This window comes from Cricetulus griseus, chromosome 4 (assembly GCF_003668045.3).
Source record: "Cricetulus griseus strain 17A/GY chromosome 4, alternate assembly CriGri-PICRH-1.0, whole genome shotgun sequence".
NCBI classification, from domain to species: domain Eukaryota; kingdom Metazoa; phylum Chordata; class Mammalia; order Rodentia; family Cricetidae; genus Cricetulus; species Cricetulus griseus.
In genome coordinates, this window is record NC_048597.1 from 114,601,178 (window position 1) to 114,622,534 (window position 21,357).

The 21,357-nt window shown below is 46.2% G+C and overlaps 2 protein-coding genes across 2 annotated transcripts; both read right to left on the reverse strand.

The window, feature by feature from the left end:
* Window positions 1-753: 753 nt before the first annotated feature.
* Window positions 754-3,401, reverse strand: Ccl26 (C-C motif chemokine ligand 26). The gene is made up of 2 exons (XM_027416269.1): window positions 3,325-3,401; window positions 754-880 (listed from the first exon to the last, which is right to left on the reverse strand). The coding sequence occupies exons 1-2, from the start codon at window positions 3,399-3,401 to the stop codon at window positions 754-756; spliced, it is 204 nt and encodes a 67-aa protein (XP_027272070.1).
* An 11,489-nt stretch (window positions 3,402-14,890) lies between these two features.
* Window positions 14,891-17,026, reverse strand: Ccl24 (C-C motif chemokine ligand 24). Its single transcript, XM_027416283.2, has 3 exons — window positions 16,954-17,026; window positions 16,653-16,770; window positions 14,891-15,056 (listed from the first exon to the last, which is right to left on the reverse strand). The coding sequence occupies exons 1-3, from the start codon at window positions 17,024-17,026 to the stop codon at window positions 14,891-14,893; spliced, it is 357 nt and encodes a 118-aa protein (XP_027272084.1).
* Window positions 17,027-21,357: the final 4,331 nt, after the last annotated feature.

Sequence of the window (21,357 nt, forward strand, 5' to 3'; positions counted from 1 at the left end):
ATATAGGGAATCCCCGAGCAAGCCATATTGGTAAGCTCTGGGTTTGATTGAGAGACATTTCGTGTGTGTGTGTGTGTGTGTGTGTGTGTGTGTGTGTGTGTGTGTGTATTTGTGCTTGTGTGTGCATATCTGGAGGACAAAGTTTGTGTTCCTATTTTAGTCTCTAAATCATCATCATCATCATCATCTTGAGACAGTATCTTATTTTGAAGTCCTGGAAGACTTGGAACTCACTATATAAACCAAATTGGTCACAAATTCAAAAAGATCTGCCTGTCTCTGTCTTCCAGGTGCCAGCATTAAAGGTGTATGCCACTATGCCTAGTTAGTCAAAATTTTTAATTGCATTTATTTATTCTCTCTCTGTCTCTGTCTCTGTCTCTGTCTCTCTCTCTCTGTCTCTCTGTCTCTCTGTCTCTCTGTCTCTCTCTCTCTCTCTCTCTCTCTGTGTGTGTGTGTGTGTGTGTGTGTGTGTGTGCGCGCGCGCGCACGCACGTGTATGCATGTACCATGATGCACACACAGAGGTCAGAGGTCAACTTTCACGAATTGGTTTTCTCTTTCCATTATGTGGGTTCTCAGGGATTGAACGCAGGTTGTCAGTCTTGGTGGCAAGTGCCTTTACCCACTGAGCCATCTTGCCAGTACTAGTGAAATCAAAGCTTTATTTTAAAAACATGCTCTCCTTCTACCAGGACTATGAACCGTCTAAAGGAATTTGTCAGGCTCTGTGATGACAGAGGAGAAAAGAGCTCAGTTCAAAGATCCTTGAGCAAAACCTCCAGCACGCTTATGGGCTTTCAACATAGAAATGTATCTCTGCACCCACTTGGCCTGTGGTTGGACACAGATTTTCTTCTTACCTCTTTTTGTAGTCAATCTGTGGGAAAGAGATAAGAAGTGAATGTCGACACTCTTGACTTAAGAAGCTATGGAAGAGGAGAGTGAGTTAGTGTGACCAGTATTCTCCCCTGTTCAACACAACAGCTACACTCCCATCCTGTCCCATCTCCTGCTGATCCTGCTTCTCCTTTCCATTTCCCCTGGGATCCACACACTCTCAGGCCCACAGACCCCAGGAATCATGTCTCAGAAGGTCTAGTTGCCAGACAGTAATCTGTATTGTGACCCTACCTTTCCTTTCTATATAACAGAGTTATTGAGACATAATTCACACACACTATGAAGCACACATTTGGCATGATTAGGGATGATGATGATATTATAGCTCAGCTGTAGAGCACCTGCCTAGAATCCCCCACTGAAGGGCTGTGGTGTGGCTCAGTGGTAGAACCCTTGCCTAGAATCCCCCAGTGAGGGGCTGGGGTGTGGCTCAGTGGTAGAGCACCTGCCTAGAATCCCCAGTGAGGGGTTGGGATGTGGCTCTTTGACAGAGCTCCTGCCTAGAATTTTTCAGTAAGGAGCTTTGGTGGAGTTTGCCTCAGTGGTAGTACATTTGCCTAACATGTAGAAAGCCCTAGCTTCAGCCTGTCAGTGGTGGTGTGTACCTTTAATCCCTGAATTGGGGAGGCAGAGGCAGGTAGGTCTCTGTGAGTTTGAGGCCAGTCTACAAAGGGAGTTCCAGGACAGCCTGGGCTGTTACACAAAGAAACCTTGTCACCCCCCCAAAAAAAAAACAAAAAAAAGCCCTAGTTTCAATCCCCAGTAAGGTAAATAAACAAATAAACTTAAGCATCTGCTGGTTAATAGGTCAGTGTAGTGATAGACGAGAGAACTATTTCACCCAGACATTTTTAATCTTTCGTGTGTGTGTGTATGTTCTGAGCGTACAACCCAGAGCTTCATAATAGTAAATAAACCACCAAGTTACACTGCAGCTCTGCACAAGGAATTTTAGAGGACAGAAAGGAACCACATACAAATATGCCACTTCATTTTTTATACTTTTAAATTAAATTTTATTTATTGTAAGGGGGGAACACACTTGCTATAGGGCATATATGGAGTTCAGAGGACAATTTTCAGGGAGTTATCTTTCTGTCTCCCTCACAGGGAACCAGGAGAGTAAACTCAGATGGTTGGATTTGGTTGCCAAATTCATAATTTCTCATTTTTTTGTTTTTTGTTTTTCAAGACAGGATTTCTCTGTATGGCTTTGTAGACCAGGTCTTGAACTCACAGAGATCTGCCTGCCTCTGCCTCCCAAGGGTTGTGATTAAAGGCGTGCACCATCAATACCCAGCTTTTTTGTTTTTTAAACAAGGTCTTACTGTGTAACCCCTGTAGACCTCAAACTCATGATCCTTCTGCCTCAGCCTCCTGAGTTCTGGGATTACAGATTTACACCAATGTGTTCACCTCTTGCTTTTATACCCAGCTCTGAGAGCATGGCCTGCTACGTGGTACAAAAGTCAGAATCTAACTATCTCAACACCACATGTGTTTCTGTAGAGAGAGGGCTCTAACCAGCTTGGCGGTTAGTTTTAATTGTAAAGAAGTCTCTGTGGGGGACTATCTTGAATGTATTAATTGAAGTAGGGAGACTTGCCCACTATTCTTTAGGCAGGGACTCTGAACTGTATAAGAACAGAGAAATAAGGTGAGCATTAAGTCATTGTTCTCTGCTCTTGAATGTGGTTATAGTTGTGAATAGCTGCTTCAAGATCTTGCTACCTTGCCTTCCCAGCAATGATGGATTGTATCTTAGTTTCAGCTTTCAAAGTAGTCATAGCCTGGGGTCATCTAAAAAACCTCAATTAAAGAATTATCTCAATAAGATTGATTTGTGGCCACATCTGTAAAAAATAGTTTTCATTGATTGATGTGGGAGAACCCAGCCAACTATGGGTGGCATTATTCCCTAGACAGCACCATTGTTAGGCAGGTGGGCCTGAACTATATTAGAAAGCTGGCAGAGACCATGAACCACAGAGCAAACCCAGTTGATTTTGGTGATGACAATTATCATAGTGACAGAAAGCCAAGTGGATCAGACTGTAACCTGGAATTTCTTCTTTAAGTTGCTTTCATCCCAGAGACAAGACACAAAACTTAGCTGCTCACTTCCCAGGTTCCCATCCCAAAGTCCAGTCTGGCACTGTGGACATCTACCCAGTCCCTGCCCAATGATGCGGCAGATGTAGCAGGACCTAACACTCACATCAGGACCTTATGGGAACAGCTGTCTTTGTGGAGCTCATAGGAGTGCACCCAGTTCCATGGGATCACTAAGTGGCCGGAATATTGGCAGCAAGGCTTGGATATGTCACTCCCACCTAAAAAACACAAAGGAGAATAACCTTGAAGAGTTCCTTTCAGTGGAGGAGCTTCAGGGGGGAAAGGGGAGAGGGTCCAGCTATGTACATATGTGTGACAGTTCCAAGGTGGACACTGAGGAAGAAGGCCAGGAGAACAATGGGACTCAAAGAGAAGGTCTTCATAGTCCATTGACCTGGGCTCTTCATAGATGTCTTCTGAATCCTTCTTGTCTTGTCTTCTGTGAGGCCGTGCAATACCTGAAGAACATCCCAGAGGATTTTGTGGTTGAAAACAAAATAGCATGAGGGAGGGGAGGAGAGGGAGAGGCCCGAAAAGAGCATTGGATCCTCAGGAATTAGAATTACAGATGGTTGTAAGCCACCCTGTATAGGTCCTAAAAACTGAATTCAGATCCTCTAAAAGACAGTAAATGCACTTAACTGCTGAGGCATCTATCCAGTCCCTCATCTTGGTTTTATTGTTTTGTTTGTTGGTGGGTTTTGTTGTTGTTGTTGTTGTTGTTGTTGTTTTGAGACAGTGTTTCTTTGTGTAGCCGCAGTAGCTGTTCTGGAACTCTCTTTGTAGACCAGGCTGGCCTGGAAATCACAGAGATCCGCCTGCCTCTGCGTTCTACGTGCTGGAATTAAAGGTGTGCACCACGGTGTCTGGCTCCCTCACCTTGTTTTTGTAGGACAAGGCATATCACTGGGGGTTTGAAGCTTGTCAATTAAGCTAGGCTGGCTGGCCAGTGAGCCCCAGGGATGCATTAGTCTCCACCTCCCCAGTGTTGGGGTTACAACTGCATGCCACCAAGGCTGGTATTTTTGAAAACATGAGTTCTGGGGATCTGTCTTACGCTTCTGTGTTCTCGAGGCAAGTGTTTTACTGACTGAGCCATTACCTCGGCCCCAAAGTAGCTTTTTGGAGAACAATTTGCTTCCTAAGAGAAGGAAATATAGACAACTCCCAAATGTATCCCAAGAGGCAGAGGAGCACCACGTCTCTCTTCTTATCAGGTGAATTAACACTGTCTTATTTGAAAATGCAGCAGTATTCTAGAGCTAGGACCTGAATGACCTCACAGGAGAAGCAGTTGTTCATACAGGATGCTGGGCTGATGAGCAAAATGTTGGGAACATTGTTCATTTTGGGTGGCTCAGGACCATATGTAACTGGAGCTTCAGGAGATCCAGCACTCTGTTCTAGTCTCCACAGGCATCTGCACTCACAAGTCCATACCGCCTCTCCGCACACATGCACGGAGTTACAAATATTTAAAATAATCCTTTTCTTAAAATAAAGTTAAGCGATATATAATGTCCCATCTCAAAACATATTTGGTAATGAACACCTGTACCCAGTCTTCAGGATGTTAAGGCAGGAAGATCACAAATGTGAGGCCAGTCTGAGCTACATAAATTTTACCTTAAAAAATAAATAAAGCCCAGCTAGTGTAAAGCCTTGGGTTCAGTTCCCAGGACCCAAAGCAAAGCTTTTCTCTACTTGAAGAACTCCCTCTCAGGTTCTGAGAAGATGATGAACTCTGGGGGAGAGGTTTAACCCAGTATAGATACATCTCAAAAATACTCCCCAATCTATCCATTGGTTTTCTTTTTTTAAAATTTTCCTTTATTTTTATTTTATGTGTATGAATGTTTTGTCTGCTTGTATGTCTGTGTACCACATGCATGCAGTGCCCACTGAAGCCAGAAGAAGTTGGCAGATAACCTGGGACTGGAATTATAGACTATTGTGAGCTGTCCTGAGGGTGCTGGGAATTTTAGACAGGTACTCTGAAGCTAAGCTCCCCTCCTCAGTCTGTCACAGGGGGATTCTAGATAAGCATTCTACCACTGAACCATACCCCTGCTTTTGGTTTAAAAATAATTTACTTCTTTATTTATGTGTGTGCTGTTGTCGTGTGTGTGTGTGTGTGTGTGTGTGTGTGTGTGTGTGTGTGAGAGAGAGAGAGAGAGGAGGAGAGAGAAGAGAGAGAGAGAGAGAGACAGACAGACAGACAGACAGAGAGACTACAAAGCACTTTTGCCTGCTGAGCCATCTTGCCAGCATGGCCTTTGAGCTTTTGAGACAGGATCTCACAGCCTTCCAGCTGACTTTAAACTGCACTTTCCTTCCCCTACCCATGTGCTAGGGTTACATGTGTGCCATCGTTTTACTACGGTTCTGTCTATGGCTGTCCTCCTATGCTTAGTGATCATTGTAATTCCTTTATGAATCAGAACCCTCCGGTGGGTGTGTCCATAAATGGGCTTCTGCTGGAATCTACCTTCTCAGCACTCGTGCACAATGCTCTGTCCAGGGCTTTGAGGTTGTCCTCTTTTCTTTCATTCTTCTCTGTTTGGTGCAGGAGATCCAGCCCAAAGCCTCACACTACACCCTGAGTCCCGAGCACATCCATCATTTCAGTCCCTCTGGGCCCTGTTCTGTTCCCAGCTGCCCCTCCCCTACGGTTAAATTCCCTGCTGCATACCCTCCACGTTGCTGGCTGGGATCGGGCTACATTTGTATGGATGTCCCAGAACCCCCCATCTGGGATGTTTCCCAAGGTCTGGTCAGCCATTTGAACTTCTGCTGCCATGGATACCCTTCTAAAAATTCTTCTGTTGTCATGGTCACAGTGATGGAACAGACTGGCTCACTTGTCCAGGCTTCCTTCCTCATGTCCTTTGTGATGTAGACTGGTATGTTCCCAACCCCCAGATTCATATGTTGAAGCACTAACACCTCAATGGGCCTCTGTTTGGAAATGAGAACTTTAAAGATTCATTTTATTTTTTCAGATAGGGTCTCACTATATCGCCCTGGCTAGCCTGGAACTTACTATATAGACCAAGTTGTGTAGGGAAAAAGATCTAGACAAAGAAACACACCCTGAGCAGAGCCAAAGAGACACACTTTGACCCAGCAACCAGAACCAAAGAAATTCACCCTGACCCTGAAACTAGTGCCAATGAAACACATTTTGTCCCTAGAATCAGAGCCAGTGAAAGAAATACACCCTGGCCAGAAAGCCAAAAAGACCAGTAAAAGAAACACACTTTGGCCCTGAAACTAAAGCTCAATCTGGCCCTAAACCCATGCAGAAAACTAACCAATCCTTGAACAGAGAGCTAGCCAATCAGTTCAGGGATTCAAATTGGACCAATCCCTGCACTCTGGAGAAACTATATAAACCCTGTGTCCCCATGGAACTCTTAGGAGGAGGAGGAGGAGAGGGGTGGCAAGGAGGAGCTGCAGAGAGGGGCAATGGCTGAGAGAAGCTGCAATGTTGTAATGCTTCTGTCAAGGGAAACCTTGACAGAGCAGGGTTGTTACACTCCGGGGGACTGGAGCCGAGACAACTTCACAGGAGAAGCCCTTTTCTGCGGGAGCAGAGCTGACACACTGGGGAAGCCCCCCTTGAAACAGGGCTGTGAGCTGCTATGCTTACTGTGGCCTGTGGTATTCCTTGGCTCCTGAGCTCCAGGATCCCTTTCCAACTGAGCTGTGTAACACTCAGTATCCTGTGACTCCCGAGCTCCAGGATACCTGTCCCAGCTGAACTGCCCAAAACGCCTTACAAGTTGGCCTCAAACTCACAGGTCTATCCACCTCCTCTGTCTCCTGAGCACTGGGATTATAGGTGTGCCCCACCAGGCCTATTTTTATGTTTATTTCTTTTTATTTTAAATTATGTGTATGTGTATGTGCACATGAGTGTAGTTGCCTGTGATGGTCAGAAGAGGGAGTCAGATCCAGCTAGAGTTATAGGAAGTTGTAAGCCTCCTGAGGTGCGTTCTAAGGACTGAACATGGATCGTCTAGAAGAGCAGTAGGTTGGTTCTTAACCACATATTGAGATATCAAAAAGCAAAGACAGAGAAGACGTGTATCCCTACTATGGTCTGGAAAGCCCAACTCTCCATTAAACTTCTTCTTCCAGTTAGGCCCTACCTCCCAAAGGCTTCCCAGATCTCCCCAAAACACCACCAGCCAGGTACCCTGTGTTCAAACGCATGGGTCTGGGGGTGGGGAAGGAGCATCTCACTTTCAAAGCAGCACAGTCCACACACTTGCTTTCTTTGAGTTTGGTTTCACTATTTAGCCCAGGCCGGACTTGAACTCAAGATGCTCTTACTTCAGCCTCTTATGTGTTACCAGATCTAGCTAAAGACAGAAATGGCTCAGCAGTTAAGAGTGCCTGGTGCTCTTGTGGAGGGGCCTGAGTTTGGTTCTCACTTGGGGTGGCTCACAATCGCCTGTAACTCCAATTCCAGGGATCTGGTGTCTCCTTGGCCTCTGTGGGCACTGAAACACACATGCACACACTCAGACATACACATACATATAACATAAAATAATTAAGAAATTTTAATGACAGACCTTGTTTGTTTCTTTCAAGGTACTGTGTGACTCTTCAAAGCAATTCTATGAGGGAGATTGCTATTTTGAAAAACCATTTTATTATTTTGTGCATGTGGGTGTTTTGCCTGCATGTATACTTTGTGCATCAGATGCATTCAGAGCCCAAAAGAGGGTACTGGATCCCCTGGAATGGAGTTACAGATGGTTGTGAGTGGCCATGTGGGTGATGGGAATTCAACCCAGGTCCTTCGAAAGAGCAGCCTGTGCTCTTAACTGCTGAGCCATTGCTCCAGCCCAAGCTTGTAACTTTTTAATCCTTCTTGTCTGTCTGAGAAAATGAAGATCCAGAGAGAAGAACTGATTTATCCAAGGTCAGAGCTAAAGGCTGAATGTGTCATCTGTCTTCTCTCTCATTCTGAAGAGACTCAGGGACAAATCTTTTACTCTGAGAACAAGCCTCCAACTCCATTTCCCCCAGGCTGCATCCACAATGGTAAGTGAGGATACCAGAGCAATGGATACATCACAGTCGAGTAGACAAGAAGAGACACAGTTGAAAACCAGAAAACCATGTCCAAATTTTCAAGAGCCCCAAAGGGGAAATGCAAGTCTAGAGATTGCAACATCCACAGCATGGAAGCATACTGTCAGTTGTCTAGGAGACATGCAACTGTTTTCAACAGACCACTCCGGTTCTGAGACACGATCCCCCAGGCAAATGTGGCAGCCTTGCAATTCCCATGGCCTCCTGGGTATGTAAATGCATTTCACTGGTTTTGAGATTACTTAGGAGTTAAGGCTGGGGATGTGTTTCAGCTGGTGAAGTTTGCCTAGTGTCTTAGTTAGAGTTTCTTTTGCTGTGAGGAAACACCATAACCAAAGGTAAGTTGGGGAGGAAAGGGTTTATTTGGCTCACACTTCTGCATCACCGTTCATCATCGAGGTAAGCCAGGACAGGATCTCAGGCAGGGCAGGAACCCTGAGCAGGAGCTGATGCAGAGGCCATGGAGGGAGCTGCTTATTGGCTTGCTCCTCATGATTTGTTCAGACTACTTTCTCTCAAAACAATGTTTGCTAGCTGGGTGTGGTAGCACACGCCTTTAATCCCAGCCCTTGGGAGGCAGAGGCAGGCAGATCTCTGTGAGTTCAAGGCCAGCCTGGTCTACAAAGTGAGTTCTGGAACAACCAGGACTGTTACACAGAGAAACCCTGTCTCAAAAAACAAACAAAAGCTTATTTTATTTTTTCTGCAAATTGTTGTTTTGCTTGCATGTATGTCTATGTGAAGTTACAGACAGTTGTGAGCTGCCATGACGGTGCTGGGAATTGAACCTAGTCCGCCAATGCTCTTAACCACTGACCCATCTCTCCAGTCCTCTCAGATTTCTTTCTTTTTTAAAATTTTTTCCCATTTTTTATTTAAATTAGAAACAAGATTGTTTTACATGTCAATCCCAGTTCCCTCTCCCTCCCCTCCTCCCCTACCCACCCCCAACACCCTATCCCATACCATTTCTGCTCCCCAAGGAGGGTGAGGCCTTCCATGGGGGCTCTTCAGACTCTGTCATATCCTTTGGGATAGGGCGTAGGCCCACCCCAATGTGGCTAGGCTGAGAGAGTATCCCTCTATGTGGAATGGGCTCCCAAAGTCCATTCCTATGCTAGGGATACTCAGCTTGATTTCTTATGGAAGGCAGTACCACCAGCTCAGGAATGGCCCCACCCACAGTGGAATATGTATGCCAATCCTAATTTTGTTTGCTTATTTTAACATTTATTACTTATTTTATTTACCTGTATGTATGCCAACATACATGTGTGCACCCATTTCTTTTTTTTTCTTTTCTTTCTTTTTTTTTTTTTTTTTTTTTTGGTATTTCGAAACAGGGTTTCTCTGTGGCTTTGGAGGCTGTCCTGGAACTAGCTCTTGTAGACCAGGCTGGTCTCAAACTCACAGATATCTGTCTACCTCTGCCTCCCAAGTGCTGGGACTAAAGGCATGTGCCACCACCACCTGGCGTGTGCAACCAATTCTGAGAGAGCCCCCAGAGGCCAGGAAGAAGCATCTGATGCCCTAAAGCTGGAATTAAAAATAGAGCCACCTGACATGGGTGCTGGGTACTGAACTCAGGTCCTCTGCAAGAGTAGCATATGCTTTTAATCACTGAGTCATCTCTCCAGCCTCGTGTTATTTGTCTAGTGAGAGCCATTCTGATAAGAGTAAGATGGAAACTCACTGTTTGGATTTTCAGTTCCCTGGTGGCTAAATAAAGACATTGAAATTTTTCCATGTGTTTTTTGGCCATTTATACTTCTCCTTTTTAGAACTGCCTTTTCAATTCATTTGCTGGGAACTTCTGTTTTTCTTTTTAACTATTGGAAAATCGCTTTTCCGGGTCACGCAGTTGACATAGATCAATGGAACCCACAGGAATGGTGACTAACTTTGAGAAGTGGCAGGGGCTCAGTCCATTCCTAGTAAGTTGAGCTCTGCCTTCCACTATATCATGTCTTCTTTTTGTCTTTACTTTTATATTCTTTATTTGTTGTATATGTGTGTGTACACATGTGTGAGCATATGTGTGCACAAGTGCACATTCATGTCTCCACCCTAGTATGTGTGAGTGTGTGTAAGTGTGTGTGTGAGTGTATGTGTGTGTGAGAGAGAGTGTGAGTGAGTGTATGTGTGTGAGTGAGAGTGTGAGTGAGTGTGGGTGTGTGAATATGTGAGTGTATGTGAGGGTATGTGTGAGTGAGTGTAAGTGTGAGTGAGTGTGTGTGAGTGTGTGAGTGTATGTGAGAGTGTGAGTGTGTGAGTGTATGTGAGAGTGTAGGTGAGTGTGAGTGTGTGTGTGAGAGTGAGTGTGTGAGAGGGTGAGGGTATGTGTGTGAGTGTGAGTGAGTGAGTATATGTGAGAGGGTGAGTGTGAAAGAGTGTGTGAGTGTGAGTGAGTGTGTGTGAGTGAATGTGTGTGTGTGAGAGTGTGAGTGTGTGTGAGTGTGTGTGTGTGTGTGTGTGTGTGTGTGTGTGTGTGTGTTTATCTTACTCCCTTCAGATAGGATCTCCCACTGAACCAAAGCTCGCCCTTCCACCTGGCATGGCTATCTGGTCAGTTGGCTCCATGGCCAGCCTGCCTTGGCTCCAGCAGAGGCTCCAGGTGCTCCCACCAAGCTTGGCTTTTACGTGGATGCTGGAATTTTTATGTGGAATTTAGTCTCAGGTCCTGTCTTGTTAGGGTCTCTATGTTGTGAAAGACGCCATGACCATGACCACAGCAACTCTTATAAAGGAAAACATTTAATTGGAACTGGTTCACAGTTCAGAGGTTTAATCCATTATCATCAGGGCAGGAAACATGGCAGCACACAGGCAGACATGGTGCTGCAGAGTGGCTGAGAGCTCTACATCTGGATCCTCAGTCTGGCTTGAGCTTCTGAAACCTAAAAGCCCACCCCTAGTGACACACTTCCTCCAACAAGGCCACACCAATTCCAACAAGGCCACACCTCCTGATAGTGCCACTCCCTATGAGTCTATGGGGACCATTTTCATTCAAACTACCACAGGTCCTCATGTTTGAATAGCAAGCACTCTTACCACTGGGCCATCTCTCTACTCCAACACCTTTTTTTTTTTTTTTTTTTTTTTAAACTCAGGGTCTCTTCTGAATCTGGAAATTGACAGCAGGTTAGGCTGCGTGGCTAGTGAATCCTAGGATCCACTTTTTCTACCTCCCCAGTGCTCAGATTGCAGGCTTGTGCAGGGGTTTTTATGTGAGTTCTTGGATTGGACACAAGTGCTTCACCAGCTGAGCCATGCACCCAACCCTGTCTATAATTTTTGAGTTCCTACCGTATTCTCCTGCTGTTGCTCCCTGGGCCACTGTACCCCACCCCACCTGTGATATCACATCTGACTTCATGAGGTCTGTACTTTTGGGGAAACAGCAAAGTTAAAGGGTCTTTGATGGGGAAGTTCTTCTTTATATATGTTTGTCTTATTGGTTGATAAATAAAGTACTGTTGGCCAATAGGGAAGCAAGTTAAGCAGGACTAGGAGTTGAGGAGGATTTTGGGAAATGTAGGATGATGATTCTGGGAAATGTAGTAAAGAGAAGTCTTGTGATCCAGGCAGGAAGTGACATAGCAGGCAGACTCAGAATATAAGCAGGAAATCACTCTCTTCCTCCTCCTCTCTTCTCTGTGGAGCTGCCATGTGATCCCAGGAAGAAGATGCAAGCCGCCAGCGTTCTCCATAGGATAAGTCTTTATAAATATATAGATTTATGGCTATGGTTGATACTTAAGACAGAGCAAGCATATAAGAAATCCTAATTATTGGCCAGCAGCATTGTAATTAATATAAGTCTCTGTGTGTTACTTGGCGCCCTAACGTGGTGGTGGGCGGAACTCAGGCAGCTAGCAGAAAGATTTATCCTTACAGGGCTTGTCCCCATTTTGCAAATGAGTAAAACTGATACTCAAAGAGGTTAAACATTACTCAGCCCAGAGCATACACTTATCCTGGGGATATGGAAGCAGGGGAATTCCAAGTTCAAGGTCACTGTGGGAAACTTAGTGAGATCAAAGTTTACAAAGACACAGTAAGAAGGGCTTGGCAATGTGCATGGGTAAGACACTAGGCACAATGTCCTGGCTTGAAAAGAAAGTATGTGTCATATTAAAGGCAGACTATGGGGAGAGGGCACAGGGGCAGGACGGTGGGTCTGGGAGGAATGGGAAGTATTTTATGAACTTCCCAAATAATTATTAAAATAATATGTTGTGGGCCGGGTGTTGGTGGCGCACGCCTTTAATTCCAGCACTCGGGAGGCAGAGGCAGGTGGATCTCTGTGAGTTCAAGACCAGCCTGGTCTACAAGAACTAGTTCCAGGACAGCCTCCAAAGCCACAGAGAAACCCTGTCTCAAAAAACCAAAATAATAATAATAATAATAATAATAATAATAATAATAATAATAATAATATGTTGCAACAATAAAGGTGGACTGTAAGAAGATCTATATATCTATGTATGTTTGTATGTATATAACCTCTGACCCCAGTTTCTGACACAGAACTTTAAGAATTTCCCAAGAGATGAATGTAAGGAGCCTTTTACACAGAAATCCTAGATTCCTTGAAACTTCCCAAGTCTTTAGTCCAACCACATGACTTTTGTTAGGCTCTTGAATGGCTTATACCACTGGGGGATTCTAGGCAGGTGCTCTACTGCTAAGCCACGTCCCCAGCCCCTCACTGGGGATTCTAGGCAGGTGCTCTACCACTGAGCCACACCCCAGGCCCTCACTGGGGGACTCTGGTCAGATGCTCTACCGCTGAGCTGCATCTCAAGCCCTTCTGATCTTTACTCCAGGGTTCTCAAAGAAATCCATGACCTTTGCAGGATGCTCTGGGCTCTCATCCCCTCCCAGCCACGGAGTGTCACCCAGGAGCCTCTCTGGAGCACTCCTCCTCTCTTCAGAGTCAATCATGTTCCACAGAGAGTTGATGACAGGGAGGGACAGCCACCACAACAGAAGTCACATTTTCCTTGGCTTATCGAGGAAAGTGATGTGCCCAATGTATCTCACATAGTAAGGAAAACACCTTGGGGTTGCTCTCCTCCACCAGTTCCCACATTATCTTCCCTTTATCAAAATGTAGGGAGAGCCCAGTGTTAAAGACACAGCAACTTCTTTTTTAAAAAGATTTATTTATTATATACACAGTGTTCTGTCTACATGTGTCCTTGCAGGCCAGATCTCATTACAGATGATTGTGAGCCCCCATGTGGTTGCTGGGAATTGAACTGAGCTGTCTCTCCAGTCGCTCATAGCAACTTCTTGTCCCCCATAGCAGCAAGGAGCAAGCTGTGTCACCAAGTGGAAGTGAACCCTTATCCTGGCCTTTAGATAGTTTTTTTTGAGACACAGTTTCTCTTTGTAGCCTTGGCTGTCCTAGAACTTACTCTGTAGACCAGGCTGGCCTTAAACTCACAGAGATCCACCTGCCTCTGTAGATACTTTTTAAAACTAAAACTATATATTTTACCTCTTTTTCTTTTCTTACTTTCTTTGTTCCTTCACTTCTCTGTCTGTCTGTCTTTCTTTAAGGTAAGGTCTTGCTATGTAGCCCAGGCTAGTCCTGCCTCAGCCTCCTGAGTGCTGGGTTTATAGGCATGTGCCATTATGCTCAGCTGTATGCTTTTCCCCTTTCCCTCCCCTCCCCTCCATTTCCTTCCTTCCTCCCTGACAAAGTCCCATGTAACCCAGGTTAGCCCCAAATTCACTATGTAGCTAAGGATAGCCCTGAACTTCTTTTTGGGGTGTTGAGGTTTGAGGGAAGGTTTTTCTATGTAGCCCTGGCTGTCCTGGAGCTCAGGATGTAGTTCAGGCTGGCCTTGAATCCAGAGATCCTCTGTCTCTACCTCCTGAATTCTGGGATTAAAAAGGTGTGTGCCACTGTGCCTGGCTAACCTTGAAAATCTGATCTTCTGCCTGGATGCTGGGATTACAGGCATGAACCATCATGCCTCATTTTTACAGTGCTATGGTCAAGACACAATGTCCTAGCCGGGCGTTGGTGGCGCATGCCTTAATCCCAGCACTCGGGAGGCAGAGGCAGGTGGATCTCTGTGAGTTCAAGACCAGCCTGGTCTACAAGAGCTAGTTCCAGGACAGCCTCCAAAGCCACAGAGAAACCCTGTCTCGAAAAACAAAAAACAAAAAACAAAACAAACAAAAAAAGACACAATGTCCTGTGCACAAGGCAAGCACTCCATCAACTGACCTACATGAGATTAAAGATGCCGCCATCGGGTCCTCCATTTCAGTTGAGTTTTTATTTGTTCAAAGTTCTGAGGTGAGACCAGCCTGGATCCAGTACCCCCAACATGCTTGGGAGTTACTACTGTTGACAGAGCTTCACCCACAGGTGGACAGACAGCCTTCCCTCAAGCCCCACCCCAAGACAAGGAGCCCATTGAAGCCAGCAGCAAACAAGGTCACCTGCAGGTACTCGGGTCTTATGCACCTGGGCTCTGATGATGCCTTTGAGCCACCCAAGAGGAGAGCACAGAATGACTAATGCCGTTCTTCTAGATCCTTCTTCCTCAGCACAGGAAACACCAGAACTCTGGCACGCCTGGAGCTCCCTCGGGTTATCACAGAATAAATGCATTCCCTAATAGAAATGCTGAGAATGGCAAAATGAACTCAGGCCTCATCCTAGCTGGTGTGCCAGTCCCATAGCAGCCTGTTAAGGAGTCAAGACCAATGTCCAAGTTCTGGGACAGAGGAGAGGCAATTAAACCCCAGTGCTGTTGCCATGGTGTCTCTGGATGGAAAACTTGCCCAGTGCCTTGGCACCTGCGGAAGGCTGCTTTCTCTTGGCATCCAGGTTCCGTATGTGCCTCTGGACCCACGGCAACTTGGGGTCACCACAGAATTTATGGCCCCTCTTGGTGATGAAGCTGTGGGGGGAAAGGCAAGGGTTGAGTCTGAGGTCTGGCAAAAGTGAGTGTGGGGGACCAGGAGTCTCAGCTGCTCTTCCTTGGTGCTAGGATGCTTTCCCTCTGTGCATTCTGGGTTTTTACCATGGGGGCAGGGGCAGGAGGTCCATAGAGTGTAGGATGCCATGCTCATTCTATGGAGGCCCTGCTTTTGAGTTATGCTGGGTGTGGCAGAAGATGTGGTCTCTATCTAGAGCGAGGAAACTGAGCCAAGAAGACAGCTCTGCTGGAAAAAGTCTGCCTTGAAACTGTGAGAATCCAAGTTCAATCCTCAGTCCCACTTTAAAAAATCTAGGCACAGTAGCGTGTGCTTGTAATCCCAGCACTGGGGAGGCAGAGACAGGTGGGACTTGCCAGCCAGTTAGTCTAGACTACTTGTTGAGTTCCAGGCTAGCGAGAAAGCCAGAGTGATGGCTCAGCAGGTAAAAATGCCTGCTGCCAAGCCTGATAACCTGAGTTCTATCCCTAGGACCCACAGGGTAGAATGAGAGAATTGGCTTCCACAAGTTGTCCTCTGACCCCCACACATGTGCTGTGGCATTTGTGCATGTGTGTGAACATGCACACCTGTGCGCGCACACACACAAATCTTAAAGTGTGTTTTTTTTAAAGACCCTTATCTTGAAAGAGGTACATGACATCCTTGAGGATGACACCAAGATTGGCCTCTGGCCCCCATAGGCATGCACACACACATGTACATGCACACACATATGTGCTCTACACATATACACACCTTTAACATTGTGCATGGAAGCATGTCTCCTGGGCATGCTATAGTTGGGAAGGGAGCCTGGGATGATCCCTTCCATGCCTGCTCTCAGAACCAGTCTGATGCCAGCTGGGGAATATATTAACATTCCCATTGTGCACCATCGCTTGAGACGTAAGGTCATGCTTGTTACCCCAGGTGAAGAGGTGGCTCTGAAGCTATTTGGAATCTAGAAGTTTGGTTGGTCATGTGACCTTGAGCCTCAACTTCTTTCAGTAAAAGGGAGAAGTCTTATGTTCTCTATAAGATTGTTTTTGTTTTTACCATTTTGGGCTTTGTGCATGCTAGGAAAGCACTCTACCACTGAGCCACACCCCAGCCCCTCACTGGGAGATTCTAGGAAGGTGCTCTACCACAGAGCCACACCCCAGCCCCTCACTGGGGGATTCTTCTAGGCAGGTGCTCTCTCACTGAGCCACACCCCAGCCCCTCACCAGGGGATTTCAGGTAGGCTTTCTAGTATTGACTTGTGGAATTGTTAAGATTAGTTAGGATAATGTCATAGCATTATTTCCCTCCATGAACAATGCCTTGCCTGCATTTCGTACTTCATGGATGTTCTCAGCCTTCTGAATGTTGCAATTACTGGCATCTACCATCATGTTCTGGTTGTTATGTGATGCTGGGGATTGAACACCAACTGACTACCTCCCCCTCCCTGCCTCTGTTTCCTCCTAGCTTTATGGGTGAGGAAGCTGAAGTCCAGAGAGGTCTAGTCCACTTTCAAAAATGCCCAGGGCTGAACCTCTTCAGGGACCCTGGCGGTTCCTGGAGTAGATACTCACATTACTCCTGCCTTGGGGCAGACGCTGCCGTTGGCTAACTGGTAGCTAACCACTCGGTTTTCTGGAATTTCCTTGGCAATAAAGGACATACAGCAAGAAAAGGGAATGGTCACAGAGTCTAAAAGGAAAAAGGAAAAATCTGTGTCGGCTTTCAGCCTGCTATGGCTCTTTCTTAGCTGCAATTATACTCCAGGCCACTTAGTGCCTTCCCCAGCCCCAGGCTGCTCGGTTCCCTCACCCTTGATTGTGTCAGTGCCCTTAGAAGCTACCAGAAGCTCCAGGCTGGGCTCAGAAATCTCACCTGTAGGGCAGATGTAGCACATGCAAGCTACCAGGAGTAGAAGGCTGGCTACGATGGTGGTTGGGCTTGCCATGTCTTGGAGATTAGAGGCCTCGGCTCAGAGGTCAAAGCTGGGGTGCAGAAAAGATGGCCTGGAGATATGAGGACACCCCAACCTCCCTCCAACTGGCCTTTATATGACCAGCTCAGGAGATACACACACTGGAGTCCCTCCCTCTCTGCCACAGGCTTCCTCGGAAAAAAAAAAAAAAAAAAAAAAAAAAGCATTCTGTGGTCTAAAAAAGGGGGAAGTTATTGTCCACTTCTCGTCCAGCTGAGTCAGGGATGATCTGGGGCTCTAGCAAGGCTCTAGCTGGGGGAGGTTTGCCATCCTGCCTGGGCCAAGGCCAAGGGCAGATGTTTCAGATGACTTGGTTCTGCTTATCATGCGAGGTCCTGGGGGGGTCACTTAGTTTTCTGAGCCTCTGTTTTTGTAGATGCACAATGGGTAGAGTCGCCATATTGGCCTTCCTTCCATCTGTCCATCTATCCATCAGTCTACCTGTCCATCTGTCCATCCACCCATCGATCTCCCTGTCCATCCATCTGTCCATTCAAAGGAAACTTAGAGGGGCAAAAACAGGCTCCCTGAGATGATGGTTTGTTCCCAGAAGGCACTGGGAGGATAAATGGTGGGAAGTCACAGGGGTGATTATCTAAACAGGACCAATGGGGGCAAGGGGAGGACCCTGCAACCCTAAAATACCCAAGCCAGCATTCATTTAAGGACTTTGAACCTTAGGGTCCCTCACACCCTCAAGGGATAAAGTGGTTACTTTTTCTCTATGGCTTGATTTTTCTGTCTTTCCCTGAAGTTCAGTTTTTTTTTTGTTCATGTGGGTAAACAAACTTGGGGATCCTCTAGATAACTACCACTGACACACACCCATCTGATATATATATATATATATATATATATATATATATATATTATATCCCCCACCCACCCATCCACTGTTCTAACAATCCACTCACCCACCCATTTTTCAATCACCTATTCATTTATTTATCCATCAAACTTTTTTTAGTCTTTTTCAAGACAGGGTTTCTCTTTTTTTCTTGGGGGGGGTAGTTTCAAGGCAGGGTTTCTCTGTGGCTTTGGAGGCTGTCCTGGAACTAGCTCTTGTACACCAGGCTGGTCTCAAGTTCACAGAGATCCGCCTGTCTCTGCCTCCCCAGTGCTGGGATTAAAGGTGCCACCACTGCCAGGCTAAATGCTTCATTTCTATAAGCAGCGAGGCCCTGCAGATGCCACACAGGGAAGCAAACTGAGTGAAGAGATGAGAATGAAAACCCTGTGTATTTGTCAACCTGGATCAGAATTCAGAGAATCTAATACCCCGTGGTTCATTGTCAACATATTTAAAACCCACTACTACTACTAGAACAACTAAAACAACTACTAGAGTTGGGAAAAGGTTTCCAGGCAACAGTCAATCTAATTCCAGGTGCACAATAAAGTTTAAGGTCTGTCTACATAGAGACAGGCTCTTTTACAAAGTACAGGTGACCATAAGGGTGGGTTCTGTAGCTAAAAGACCTAGAGTCTAGTGTGGCCTCAGACCAGCAGCATAGAGGTCAGCAGTACCTAAGGTACATGTGACATCCACCCTAAGTTTAGGTAAGGGTCTAGGGGGGGAAGAGTCTGGGATAATCATTCTGGGGTATTCGGGTGAGGTCTAGCTCCATAGATAACAAAAAGGTCACCAGGTCATTAACAAAATCCACTCCCAGCTTTCTGGATGGAATGCAGGTATTTGGGTTTTACCTCTATCAAGGAGGCACTGTGTATGATTAAAACATTCCTGGTTCTTAGTGCTTCTCTGAGAGTACAAGGAACTCAGTGCCCCCAGTTGCCCATCAAGTGCCCAATGTGCCCAGCATTTTTAGAATCACCCATCATGCACTCGGTGTGTGTGTGTGTGTGTGTGTGTGTGTGTGTGTGTGTGTGTGTGTTGTATGTAGGTGCCTGGGGTTGCCACAAGTTGGCATCAGAGCCCCTGGAACTAGAGTCATAACTGAAAGTGGAGTCATCAAAGAAGTGGAAACTGAACTCAGGGTTTCTGGAAGAGCCGCAAGCCCTGTTCCCTGCTGAGCCATTTCTCCAGCCTAAGCTTTAAAATATTATTATTATTACACTTAGTTAATAATTTAGTTAGGTGTGTGTATGTGTCTGGCTGGCTCTTAAAGCATTTATTTTCCTTTTTTTAGATAGGAATAATTATTTATTGAGTGCACTATGAGAGATGGGAGGGCCGGGCAGCAACTGGGGTGCCTATGATTGTTACCTTTCTGTCTCTGCATACCATGTGAGGTATGTGTGTACTGTTACCTTTCTGTCTCTGTATACCATGTGAGGTACTGTTGGGAACGGGCAAAAAGCACGTTGTCTTAAGTGCTGCCATTCTAACTTCAGACTCCATTTCACCTGTAGGGTGAAACTAAATTCAGGTTCTTAGGCTCTAGGTGAACTGGGAACCTTCCAATAGCTGACCCACCTCCTTAACCTGTACAAATAGTCGTTACACATCGTTAGTTCTCTGGAAACATAATGGGTGTTCCTAACAACAGAAAGAGCAAACAGATCTGATCAGTTGGACTGAAACGCTTGCATTATATGTGTGGCTGACAATCGTGGAACACTAAAGGAAAGCCCCTAATCTTTGATTTCAGATTGGCAAAAAATTGTAGCTGTAACTTGGCAACAAATGTTTGTGACTTTTGTTCTTAAATACTTGCTTTAGCTGGCATTTGGGGTCGCAGTTCAGCTCCGTTCTGCAGCCTCTTCTTTTGTGCTGCCCTGCATTAAATCTTGCCTTGTGGGTCTGCTTGGGTTGATCCGGCACCTCAGCCACAGCAGTGCAATCCAGTGAGTGAACACGGACGGTGGAAGCCAAAGAGATTGATGCTGAGTATCTTTCCCTTATTTCTCTATTTTACTTTTAAATTTTGTGTGTGTGTGTGTGTGTGTGTGTGTGTGTGTGTGTGTGTGTGTGTGTGTGTGTGTGTAAGTGCAGGAACCATCAGGCACCAGAAGAGATCGTCAGATCACCTGGAGGTGGAACTCTCCGCGGTTGTGAGCCGTCCAGCTTGGAGGCTGGGAAGTCCTCTGCAGGAGGAGGCACGCTTCTCCAGCCTCAGGCCACCTAACTTTTGGGGACAGGATTTCTCACAGATCCTGGAGGTCATTGATTTGGCTAGACTGATTAACCGGTGAACTTCAGGGATCCCCTTTCTTTCTGCTCAAGCACTGGGGTTACAAGTTCTCATTGATAAAACCCAGCTTGAAAAACTAGGTTGATTGATTTGTGCACTTGTTGGAGGTAGGAAACCTGTGTGCCATGACACACATGTGAAGGTCACAGAGTAATTTTGTGAGACCCGCTCTCACATCCTGCCCTTGCCTAGGTGCTGGGATGGAACTCAGGTCCTCACACTTGGACAGCAAATGTTTTACCCACCAAGCATCCCCACCCACCCCTATTATCGAATTTCCTAGCATCCACCTCAGCCTTGAGCTGCTTAGCAGTTCTGAGGGGCAAGCCCAGTTGTCACTCTGGGTCTTGATGCAGTAGCGTGTGGCAGGAAGAGGAAGAGGAAAACTGTGAATTTCTGGGGAGAGAAGTGCATGGGTGGGGCAGGGGTGCTCAGGGCCTCATGTTGTAACCCAGTGGGTTAGCAAAGGTCATTAGTGGGAGGCCATAAGGTGGATGGTGCATCCCCGATTACTAACCCTCTAGAGGCCTTGGAAAACCCCTCTAGAGGGTGTTAGTAATCTGGGGTGCACCGTCCACCTCACGGCCTCCCACTAATGACCAGGCCTTAAAATACCACCCAGTCTATTTTCATCGTCCATCCAGGGAATGGTTGTTTTGTTTCTGCATATGTATGTGTCTGTGTCGCATGTCCATAAGTGTATGTGGGCACATGTACCTGTGTGCATGTGTGCCTATGGATGCCAGCAGGGGACAGTAAGTGTCTTTCTCAATCACTCTCCACCTTTTATGTTGTGGCAGGGTTCCTCACTGCGCTCAGAACTCACTGCCTGAGCACTTGCCTCAGGGATCCCCTGTCTTCACTCCCCAAGTGCTGGGATTATAGATGGGCCACCACCCCCATGCGGCATATATGTGGGTGCTGGAGATTTGAACTCAGGTCCTCATGTTTACACATGCATTCGTGGTTTCTTCAACCATAGTTCACAAGAGAATGGAAAGATTATGCAGGGAGATGAACAAGACACTGTCACTGTGCCATTAACCTTGGTTCCCCAAACAGGAACCTGCATCCTTTCTCTCGAAGGGCTGGGATGTGACAGGCAGAGGAGGAAGGTTAAAAGCAAGAGTTAGAAGCAGGGCCTGGTGG

Bases quoted from the DNA above. Each gene is read 5' to 3' on its own strand.
- Ccl26 (XM_027416269.1), bottom strand. From the start codon at position 3,401: ATGAAGACCTTCTCTTTGAGTCCCATTGTTCTCCTGGCCTTCTTCCTC. The intron at 881-3,324 runs GTACATAGCTGG...TCTTTCCCACAG, and splicing joins CTTGGAACTGTCACACATAT to ATTGACTACAAAAAGAGGTA.
- Ccl24 (XM_027416283.2), bottom strand. From the start codon at position 17,026: ATGGCAAGCCCAACCACCATCGTAGCCAGCCTTCTACTCCTGGTAGCT. The intron at 16,771-16,953 runs GTGAGATTTCTG...TTTTCCTTTTAG, and splicing joins GTGCTACATCTGCCCTACAG to ACTCTGTGACCATTCCCTTT. The intron at 15,057-16,652 runs GTGAGTATCTAC...TTCCCCCCACAG, and splicing joins TGCCCCAAGGCAGGAGTAAT to CTTCATCACCAAGAGGGGCC.